This window comes from Miscanthus floridulus, chromosome 14 (assembly GCF_019320115.1).
Source record: "Miscanthus floridulus cultivar M001 chromosome 14, ASM1932011v1, whole genome shotgun sequence".
In the NCBI taxonomy this organism is placed as follows: Eukaryota; Viridiplantae; Streptophyta; class Magnoliopsida; order Poales; family Poaceae; genus Miscanthus; species Miscanthus floridulus.
The window spans coordinates 18,542,512-18,553,239 of record NC_089593.1 but is presented as its reverse complement, the minus strand read 5'-3'; the positions used below and the strand labels follow the sequence as shown (position 1 = coordinate 18,553,239).

Genomic DNA, 10,728 nt, shown 5'->3' with positions numbered 1-10,728 from the left:
CACAATACCTGACCAAGCCTCTCTTTTTTTTTAAAAAAAATCCCTAACCAGGCCTCGTAGTGCTATAAACACTGTAGTATTAATGTGAGCTGATACTACTGTATATTCCCTCTGTCCAGAAAAGAACGCAGCTACGAATTGCGTGCTAGCAAAAGTGGTTCACGTTTAACCAAATTTCTAGTGAATACTATTCACATTTACAACTCCAAAATAATTTATAAAAATATATTTCGTAATTAATATAATAATATTTATTTAATATTATAAATATTAATACTTTTTATCTATAATTGATCGAATTTAGGATACTAAACCATCATACTGTGCTATGCTAGAATTGTATTTTTTTCCAGCACGTAGGGAGTATTATATATATGCATATTCATCCATCCTTTGGCTTTCCGTATTCGCGCACACTACCACTTTGGTTTTTATGAGCTCACATGTTACAGGCGGCGTGAATACTAAAAGCGGTAACGTTTAGGGTTTGGTCCGAGGCGGCGGAGGCGGTGTACGCCTGTGGCTCGCGTGCTCCCCCGGCGAGCAGACCAGCCTTCCGGCGAACTAGAGCGCCCTCGTACGCCGGTGACCAGGTCAGTTCCTTGCCGCAATGCCCCCTCCCCTCTCTCCCCACTCACTTGGTTACTGTTTTAAACCAAGTGTTCTAGCTCATTTCCCTTACGGCTGGGCAATGTGGGACATTGTGGTTATTTTTAGGACCATGCTGCAGGGGTGTGTATAGACACCACACCGCTGAAATTGCTCACGTTGTACAGAGATTGCGAGCAGTAAATCCCATTTGTGGGAGATATCCAAATTATATCCAAATTAAGGAGTCCTCTTCATCAGTCAAGAAGCATTTAACCATTAGAGTATTTATCAGATTGGTGGCACGTTTAGGAAATTGATAAAGGACATTAGGCTTTATAGGTTGCGCATCCTCTCTGAATCTGATTCTCATTATCATAGTGCAGCGGCACTCCGAGATATTTTATAGCTAATTCACCTAAAGGCAACCAAGTATGCAAGATGCATGGTGAGAAAATGATGGTGTCACCTGCATATTGCAGTGACACCACACCTTCTGGTCTCATGCTATTTAACAGCCCTTCTTTTAACATTGATGGTGGTTTCAAATCCATTTCATCAGCACAAACCTGGAGAAGCAAATTTTCCTGAATGGCACTAAAGAAATCGGTTGGCTTGAGCCTTTGCTGGCTATGCTCTGTACTACGCTGTCATAGGTAAACATGGTAGCACTCTTATCTTACTACAAGTTCTAAGCAATAGGTCATGTATACTGTGGCTTCCTTGATCTGTTTATTTTGTTTATGCAGTCCGTCTGACTTGTTCAAGCCCTCGGATGAGACTGTACCGTGTCCTGGACAAATGTGGTAGCATTCTAATTCAATATCAGTTATAAGCAATATGTCATGGAGACTGTTTTCCTTGATCTCTTTATTTTGTTTATGCAGTCAGTCTGACTCTGACATGTTTGGGGACTCAAGTGAGATGGATCTGTATGGTGTAAGAGGACCGATTTATTTTGCATAATGATATTTTCTTTTAGCAAATGCTGAGCATCTTCATTACTTTCTTACAGGACCTTGTTCGTTCGTCACACACTGATGCATGCTACCCAGAGAGATTCTCCGACAATGGTGGGTCATCTGGTAGATGGATGGGTAAACAAAGTGAGCATGGCAGGGCATTCAAAGAACTTGTCCTGCTCATTGAAAGTCTAGATCTGCGTATTGAGTTACTTGAGCAGGAACTCTCCCAAAAGAGCAATTCGCGCCTATCACGCCTGCAGGAAATAAAAGAAAAAGTTGATGTTGTGCAGGCATGCAAATATTATTTCTCTTAATTTGCTTCACTTCTTTGATTTCATCTACTTGTGTTATTCCTAACTGACTCTGTTATTGTAGAAGTATTTCATTTCGGTTGAAGCCATTCCATTTGTGGAAGTTGTGGTTACCATGGATCAGCAGGTTCTCACAACTCTACTTCCACGTAAAGCACTCTGCAAACCTTGCAGCCCACCAGTATGTAGTTGATTAATGAAATGACAAGCTAGTATTTCCCAAAAATGAAAAAAAAAACTCTGATGTAGTATCATGCATCCTGAATGTGATGTAATAATGAACAAGCAGATGAAGTGCAGGGATGTTGCTTTGATAATGTGATGTGGTCTTTTTCTAAATGATGTGATTCCATTGCTTGTGCTGACTAATTTGATATCTCCGTAGTCTGTACTTATATCAATATTGTCAGTATGGTCCACTGTAGGTTTCATCATCTTGCATTGTTGAAACATTTGCTATTAAAGTGCTATTCTGCTCGTGCTTTGTTTGCTTCAAGTATGAGTCACCATATGACTACTCTCGTATTTCTCGGCCGTGTGAAACTCAGATTTTATTAAATGGAGAACCTGGAGACTTCATTATCCACCGCTCTGGCCTTCGCCGGGGCGATCCCCTCTTGCCAATGCTATTCATTTTGGTGATGGATGTTTTGAATTCTCTAGTGAGCCGGGCCACCCTGGAGGGTTTCCTACAGCCTTTAGCAATACAGCAACTCAACATTGTATTTCCTTCTATGCTGATGATGTGGTGATGTTCCTTCGGCCGAAAGCTAATGATCTCACCCTCATCAGGGAGTTGCTTGATGTTTTTGGCTGGGTTAGTGGGCTGGTTACTAACATTGAAAGGAGCTCAGTTACTCCTATGCAATGCACTGAGGAAGATCAGGAGCTGGTGGCTACTGGCTAGCTTAGGGGGTGTTTGGTTGAGCTGTGGCTGTGGGCAAAAGCTGCTGTGGGCTGTGAGCTGGGAGAAAGCTGCTGTGGCTGTGAGCTGTAGAAAAGCTGAAAGCTGTTTGGTTAAACAAGTATAAAATATATCTTCTATCTTTATCTCTCTTGAAACAACTATGGAAGAGCTTTTTATTCCACCAATTTCGAAAAGCAGAAAGCCAAAAGCAGGGTCAAACCAGCTTTCAAAAATGAACTACGGAAAAGCAGCTGCTTCTGAAAAAGCAGCATCCAAAAACAGTCCCTTTGGTTGAGCTTTTGGCTTTTGGGGCCAAAAGCCAAAGCCAAAAGCTCAACCAAACACCCCCTTATTTGCTTGTGAAATTAAGGACTTCCCTGCACCTATTTGGGACTTCCTTTGGGCATCAAGAAGCCTTGCAAAGCTGATTTGCTCAAGCTAGTTGACAAGGTAGCAGACAATCGTCCAAATTGGAAGGCGTCCCTTATGAATCGTGCTGGTCGGCTCATCATTCTGTGAGTGGTCTTGACAGCCACCCCTATTTATCTCATGATCGCTATGGATCTGCCTAAGAAGTGGGTTATTAAGGCTATTGAAAAACGGCGCAGGGGATTTCTTTGGGTTGGTCAAGAAAAAGCAAATGGTGGCAATTGTCTAGTATCTTGGGATATCTGTAAGGAACCACTACTTTGTGGAGGACTTGGCATACATAGGGGGTGTTTGGTTTATCTCAAGACTCTGCCACAACTCGTCATAGCTAAGGTTAGCCTCTGTTTGCTTTGCGGACGAACTTGTGGCAATATGTGGCGTGCCACAATCACCAAGGAAGCAGCACAGTGTTTTCCCTCTCCTCTTCTCGCCGAAAGCTTGGCGCAGCTTTTGCTCGCCGCACATGCGTCGTCACCTGATGTTGGGTGTGGCCAGTTCAGGTCAAGAACCAAACGCGCCCACAATCTGGAAATCTTAGGTTGGTCCCTCTGTATCCGCTGGCTTTGGTTGGACGCTTGAGAAATACCAATTCCTCTTGCCCTTGGGCTGGTCTACCTATTTTTTTTAGAAAGGAGGGCTGGTCTACCTATTCAGGTGCCACCAATTGCTCGGGCCTTTTTCAGCATGGCGGTTGAAACTTTTGTTGGCAATGGGGAAACTAAATTTATTGTTCTGGACAGATAGATAGCTGGGTGGAAAACCCATGGCTGAATTGGACCTGATCTTTTCCGGGCTCTTCCTAAGAGGATCATTAAACAACACACGGTTGCCGAAGCCTGGTTGCCCGTCGTTGGGTAGGTGACATAAGAGGAGCTCTATGGGACTTGGTGGAAGGTTTTTCGCTGCAAAAGAATGTTGTCGATCAGCATGTTTGGAGGCTTGCTAGGCCCGATTCCTACTCTAGCAAGTCGGCCTACAATGCCTTTTTCCTTGGTTTTGCTCCTTGGAAACAAATTTGGAAATCTTGGGCTCCTCGCTGCAAGTTCTTCATTTGGCTTGCAGTAAAGAATCGTTGATGGACGGTAAACCGACTCGCTAAAAGAGGGCTCCTCCACCCAGCTGCTTGCGCCTTTTGTAGAGGAGGAGACCCTACAACAGCTATTGGTTTCGTGTGTTTTGGCCCGGCAAATCTGGTACCTCATTTTGCAGAAAATTGGCTTGGTCTCCATTGCATCTCAACCATCAACTCTCTCAAGCTGGCGGTGTCAGGCAGTTAAAGAGGTGACAAAGACTATAGAAAAGGGTTCAATTCACTGGCAATATCAGTTGCTTGGGCAATCTGGAACCACAGGAACGATTGTGTTTTCAATGGCTCTACTCCAAACATTACAAAGGTGTTGCAAGCTGTCACTTATGAGTGCATCCTTTGGTGCTCGGTTGGAGCAAAGGGCCTCCAGGAGCTTCTAGGAAGGTCTTTTGGGAGGGGCTCAGGACCATAGTGTGGTTGTTCGGTCACGTTACTTTCATTCTTTTTTCAGTTTTTGTTTTAGCCTTCTAGAGTATTGTGGGTGTTTGAGTGTTGTTGGGACATCTAATTATTTGCCACTCTTACGGAGGCCGCCTCTCTGATTGCCAACTTTGTGGTGGCAACTACAAAAATGTCCCAGAAAATAGTAACTCGCCTAATATTTTGCCATTTTTGCTGACGTGGCATGCCAGATCAGCTAGCCAGCTTGGGAATGGGCCGTTGACACTCGAAGACCAAAGGCAAAAGACCATTCTGCCCCCGTCGTGTATTGCTTAACAAGCGCCGTCTCCTCCCATCTGCTCAGTCCACTCGCTGCTCTCCGCACTTCTTCTTCTTCCTTCGTCTCCCCGTCCTTGGTCGCCGCCGCCCCTCCATTGCCCTCCCCAACCCTAGCCGCCATGTCCCGTCGAGCGAGCTCATCAACGCGCAATAGGCGTCCACAGCTGCCGGATAGGATAGAGGAGTACCCACTCGGGAGGCAGACAGGGCTCCCCCTCATCATGTGCGAGGAGTGTGGACTGCAGAGGGTGCTCGAGCTCGTGGCCCAGACAGATGAGAAAGGCAACAAGGGCCGTGTCTTCTTCAAATGTCCCAGGAACATGCAAGGGGTAAGCCACATTCTTTGGGTTCCGATTTGTTAGGGTTTTGAATCGATTGTCACATCAAATATGTTTCCATGTGTTTAGGTTCCAGGATCTTGTAGGTTTTTTGAGTGGCAGCGAGAGTACCGGGCCATATTGGTGGACCAGGGGAAGATTGTGATGAATCTAGAACAATATGGCGCAGTAGAGGAAGAAGCTGATTCAAGGGCACTGGTGCGTGTGCAGAAGAACTCAATGGAGGTGAAGCTGGATGCTTTGGTTGGCGCAGTGAAGGCTTTGAGCTTGGTCATGGGTGCTGGTGTAGTGGTCATGGGTGCTGGTGTAGTGGTTGGAGCTATGTATGTGATGTAGTAGTTCTCTGTTAGTTTCACTAGTTGTTAGTTCCCTTGTTTGTTAGTTGAACTACTTCAAGCTGTATCTTAGTTGAGTAATGAGCTCTGTGTTTTAGTATGAGTCTGACCAATCAGTGGGCATATATGTGTGAAAATGTTGAATGGTTAATGGAATATTGTTTCTGTTATTCCACTTGTACATGATATCAAAAAATAATCACTGCAAGACCACTGATATGCTCTTGACAACCATAGCAAGTTCAGTCTGCATACATAGCAAGTTCAGTCTGCATATATGACACAACCCTAGCAAAGTCATCACAAGTTGTTCAGGCCTATAAGGCAATACATTACAAGTTGTCCATTCAACTTACAATACCATAACAAGTTGTTCATGCACCTTTCAATGACATAACAAAGTTCCCAAAATATGGATCACAAGGATTCATTGCTTCATCAGTTTCACCTTTGTGGCTAGCTGCTCCCTCCTAGGGGTCATCTTCTTGGCTGGTGCAGGGTTTGGCAGAGATTCAGCCTCTAGAATGATCATTTCAAGGGGTTGTGGAGCTTCCAAGTTCAACCTCCTACATTTGAAAGTGGTTTAGTGAGCTGTTGTCGAGATGGCAAGTTCCTGAGTCACAATTTAGGTTCAGATTTTACCTTGCTGCTGCTGCTTCCTCTGCCTCTCTTTCCCTTGCTACTGCTGCCCTTGTTCTTGGAGTCCTTGGTGATGGTGCTGCTACTGCTAGTGGAGCTGGTGAAGGCTCAGGTGCTGCTGCTGTTGGTGGAGCTGGTGAAGGCTTAGGTGGTGCTGCTGCAGTTTCACTAGCTGGAGCAGGTTCATACTCCTTGTCAGCACCCTTCTTTGGCCCCTTTTTGGTCTTTGTCTTTCTTGTTCTCTTCCTGCAATTTCATTAGGTTAGTTAACAATGGTGAAAGGATTTCAGCAAAGGTAGGTTAGTAAGTTACCTTTTTTTAGTGCCACTTAGTGGGCACCTCCAACTGGTCCTTCTATGGCCTAATTCACCACAGCCCTTGCAAGTAACCTGCCTTGTGGCTTTGCCATTTCTCTCCAGGCATCCCTTAACCATCTTCTTCCTTTGCCTCCTAAGTCCTCTTTTCTTCCCAATTGGTGGAAGAAGCTTGAATCCCTTCTCAACTATCGGCCACTGGCTCTTATCAGTGATGACAGGAATCATTCCTGCATATGCTGCTTGGAACTTGTGCACTGAGTAGGCCATATCCACATATTGCTCCATATTTGGCTGCCTTTCAGCTATTATGACTGCCAGTGCATGGGGATAGGGCTTGCCACTCACTTGCCACTCTCTGCATGTACACTCATGTTGGTCTAGGTAGACAACATGCCTCTTGACAACTTCATCATTGTACATGACTATCACCTCTGCTTGGTTGGGTCCACCCTTAGTTGCCTTCAGATGGTTCAGTCCCTTTGAGGCTGCATTTAGCTGATGAATTATTGCTGGTAGTATGAATCCTTTTAGGGCCTTGGATATCTTCCTTCTCTTCTCAAAAAGTACCATTGTCTTATGCCTGATAGCATCAGCTAGAATGTCTAATGGTAGATCTTTGTGTGCTTAGATCCATGCATTCTAAGATTCAGCCAAATTGTTATTTATGAAGTCACACTTGATCTCTTCCTTGAATCCACTCCTAGCCCACAGTAAACTGTGATGATCCTTCAACCATGGAACAACTCCTGGATAGGCTTCAATAACTTTGTCCATCAATTTATTGATCTTCTCTACTGTGCATGCCCTTGCTGCTGGCCACATGTACTTGGCATAGGCATTTCCTGTAAACCTTTTCTTCATATTTTCCATGAGATGCCTGAAACACTCTCTCTGCTCTGCTCCAGGGAAAACCTTTTTCACAGCTGCTTCTAGCCCTTTGCAGGCATCAGTGCATATAGCCAAGTGGTTCATTGGCCCTAAAGCTTTCCCTAACTGTTCCATAAACCAAGTCCAATTATCCTTGGTCTCTGAATCAAAGAAGCCAAAAGCAATTGGGTACAACCAATTGTGGCCATCTATTGCATTGGCTGCAGGCATGTGGCCATTCCACTCACCATTGAGAGCAATTGAATCTACACTAATATAGGGTCTGCAGCCATCTCTAAATCCATCTATATTTGCTTTGAAGGCACAAAAAAATCTACTAAAGTGTACCTTGCCTTCCACAGTAACTGTATCTATCTCAACTACACTATCAGGAGACCTAAGCTCAATCTCAGCCTTGAATCTAAACAAATAATCAAAATAATCATCCCACTTACCAAATAATTTATCTGCAGCCCTTTGTCTCCTATAAAATACAGTCTGATATGAAATCTTTATGTTGTACTTCTTCTCTAACTCTTCCTTCACAGCTTTGGGACCCATCTCTGGACTATCCTTCAATAGTGGTATAGCCCTCTCAACAATCCACTTCTGGGATGCCATCCTCCTAAGAACTCTACTCTTTGAAGGACACTTGTGGGTACCCTTATTGATTTGGATCTGCACATACATGAAGAAATGTCAGAAATAGTTAAGATAAATTCAGATACAACATGCAAATATCAGAAATAAGGTTACATCAAAAGGACAAAAAAAGTGTTAGTATTGGTACCCTGACACTGCCATCCTTCTGTGTCCTAGCTCTAATTTTCCATGGGCAGCCCTTGGAACTGCAGTAGCCCCTAAACCTCTCCTTGTCAGACTTCCCTGTCCCCAATTGAAACTCATTCACAATAGCATGCTGCTTAATTGCCATCCTAAAATCATCCATGCAAGGATACAGTGTCCCAACACTCATGTCAGGGTTGTCTCTATCCCAACCAAACATTGGCTCATCTCCTAGGTCATCATTAACAGGGATTGCTGCCTCATTCATTTCATCCTCCACATCAGCAGGTATGTTAGGAATAGGAACCTCATCTGTAGGAGCCTCATCTGCTACCTTGAATCCAAAAGCCTCATAGATTTGATCCTCATCTACCACAGCATTAGCTTCACCATCACAGTTCTCATCAGCCAATATAGTCAATGTGTTCCAATCAACCACATTTTCTTCAGCTCTACCTTCTTCAGGAGTACTACAAGTGTCACCTAAGGCTTCTGCATTCTCTGCATGTCCTGCATTTGTCACACCAGATTGGGCAGCAATAGTAGAAGACCCACCTTTGTTTGCTCTGCTAACAACATCATTCAGACCAACTGCATCTTTCTCAACAACATCACAGCTAACATGCATTACCTTCTCATCCATCCTAGACATTATCATCTCCTCAAACTGATCACTGCTAGTAACCTTCCACTCTGTTCCACTGTCAATGTCAACACCCCAAATAAGCAGTTGCTGACTGCGGCCCCAAATGATCTTGCTGGCCATATCATCTACAAAGCCATTCAGTGTGTACACATTGCTACTGTCAAACCACAGGTCATGTTCTTGAGCATCTAGGTCAACCACTCCATAGTCGTTAACCAAAGTGTATTTATCAATGCTAACATGGATTCTAAAAGCATTGCCAGGATTAATCCTGACAGTGACAAGCAAAACAAACAAATTGGGAGTTAGGACATCCCTCACATACGGGATCCCCTCACATACATGCCATAACAATGAAACATACCACGGGGGGCACGGAGACCACACCATCATGGCTAATGGTTTGCTCTACATCCGAATCCTACATCAACACACGAAAATTAGGAAACCCTAGCATCAGGAATCCCCCCATTCACAGATGCCGCGCGTAGGTAGAAGAAGGCAGTAGATCTAACCTTGCAGGCGTCGTGCCATCCTGCGACTTGGCGCCGCCGCCGAGCTCCCGCTTGCCCGCCTCAAGCTCGCGCCGCCACGGGGAATGAAAGGGGAGGGACGGGAAAATAGCGAGTGGACTGAGCAGATGGGAGGAGACGGCGCTTGTTAAGCAATACACGGCGGGGGCAGAATGGTCTTTTGCCTTTGGTCTTCGAGCGTCAACGGCCCGTTCCCAAGCTGGCTGGCTGATCTGGCATGCCACGTCAGCAAAAATGGCAAAATATTATGCGAGTTACTATTTTCTAGGACATTTTTGAGGTTGCCACCACAAAGTTGACAATCAGAGAGGCGACCTCCGTAAGAGTGGCAAATAACTAGATGTCCCTTTCTTCTTAATGAAATGATACGCAGCTCTCCTGCATGTTTGAGAAAAAAGATTGTTGTTCTCTTATCTTTGTTTCTATGTTTCACTAATCTTAAATGTTGTGATGCAGCATTACTAGGAATTACCTGGCATCGAGTCATTGTTAATGTCCATGCCATTGAGCCACAGTTTTGTACTACTCTTCAACTATATTCAAATATACTGTTATTGTCTTATACATTAACAACCTTTCTACGCAGGCACTGTGTGGAGTTCTTTGGCGCCCTTTCAAGAGAGTGGGCATTAGAGTGCATGAAGGACCTTCTGCAGGTCAATGTGCGGGGAAATCTTCAAATTATTGTGCAGGTACTGTAACCTTTATGCCTTTTAGCCTATCACTTCTTTATTGTTGGTTCTACTAATTATTATCAAATCCATGTCACATCCGCAGGCTGCGAAAGAATACTCTGAGCAGCTAGGAGTTGACACTTGCATTGTGCTTGTGCTTCGCTTGGACCATACCAGAGTTGTAGACAATGCACAAGGTTTGTATCTGAATGAATACTTACTGCTTTTCTGAACATGTAATCTCATTTTGAAATTCTGGCCTCAAATTCTTCTCTTAATCTCTGGACAGGCTGGTGAACTGCATCTTGTGAAGCTGTATATGGTTGCAGTACAAAGTAACAATGTCTCTGCTGTGGATGAAGCATTGAATAAGCTTTATGTTGTACACGTAATCAGTCTAGAAGGACCACCCTGGTTCTGTGGCAGTCCAAAATTGTAGTTCCAAAAAATTTTCACCCTAAACTATAACATCAAATCTTGCGGCACATGCATGGAGTATTAAATATAGACGAAAAAAAATTAATTGCGCAGTTTGGTTAAAAATCGCAAGACGAATGTTTTAAGACTAATTAGTCCATGATTAGCC

The 10,728-nt window shown here is 44.2% G+C and overlaps 2 protein-coding genes across 2 annotated transcripts; one reads left to right on the top strand and one right to left on the bottom strand.

Moving 5' to 3' along the window:
- Positions 1 to 539: 539 nt before the first annotated feature.
- LOC136502872 (uncharacterized) lies at positions 540 to 2,158 on the top strand. The gene is made up of 5 exons (XM_066498124.1): positions 540 to 593; positions 1,338 to 1,394; positions 1,476 to 1,527; positions 1,604 to 1,843; positions 1,929 to 2,158. The coding sequence occupies exons 2-5, from the start codon at positions 1,390 to 1,392 to the stop codon at positions 2,055 to 2,057; spliced, it is 426 nt and encodes a 141-aa protein (XP_066354221.1). The 5' UTR covers positions 540 to 593; positions 1,338 to 1,389; the 3' UTR covers positions 2,058 to 2,158.
- Positions 2,159 to 5,879: 3,721 nt separating this feature from the next.
- LOC136503130 (uncharacterized) lies at positions 5,880 to 9,973 on the bottom strand. The gene is given in 7 exon segments (XM_066498305.1): positions 5,880 to 5,927; positions 6,129 to 6,246; positions 6,323 to 6,565; positions 6,632 to 8,181; positions 8,294 to 9,206; positions 9,451 to 9,680; positions 9,941 to 9,973. Coding segments are annotated over 7 exon segments (3,135 nt in total).
- Positions 9,974 to 10,728: the final 755 nt, after the last annotated feature.

Excerpts from the sequence above, each read along its gene's own strand:
- LOC136502872 (XM_066498124.1), top strand. Across the intron at positions 1,528-1,603 it reads GTGAGATGGATCTGTATGGT|GACCTTGTTCGTTCGTCACA; the intron begins GTAAGAGGACCG and ends ACTTTCTTACAG. Across the intron at positions 1,844-1,928 it reads AAAAAGTTGATGTTGTGCAG|AAGTATTTCATTTCGGTTGA; the intron begins GCATGCAAATAT and ends CTGTTATTGTAG.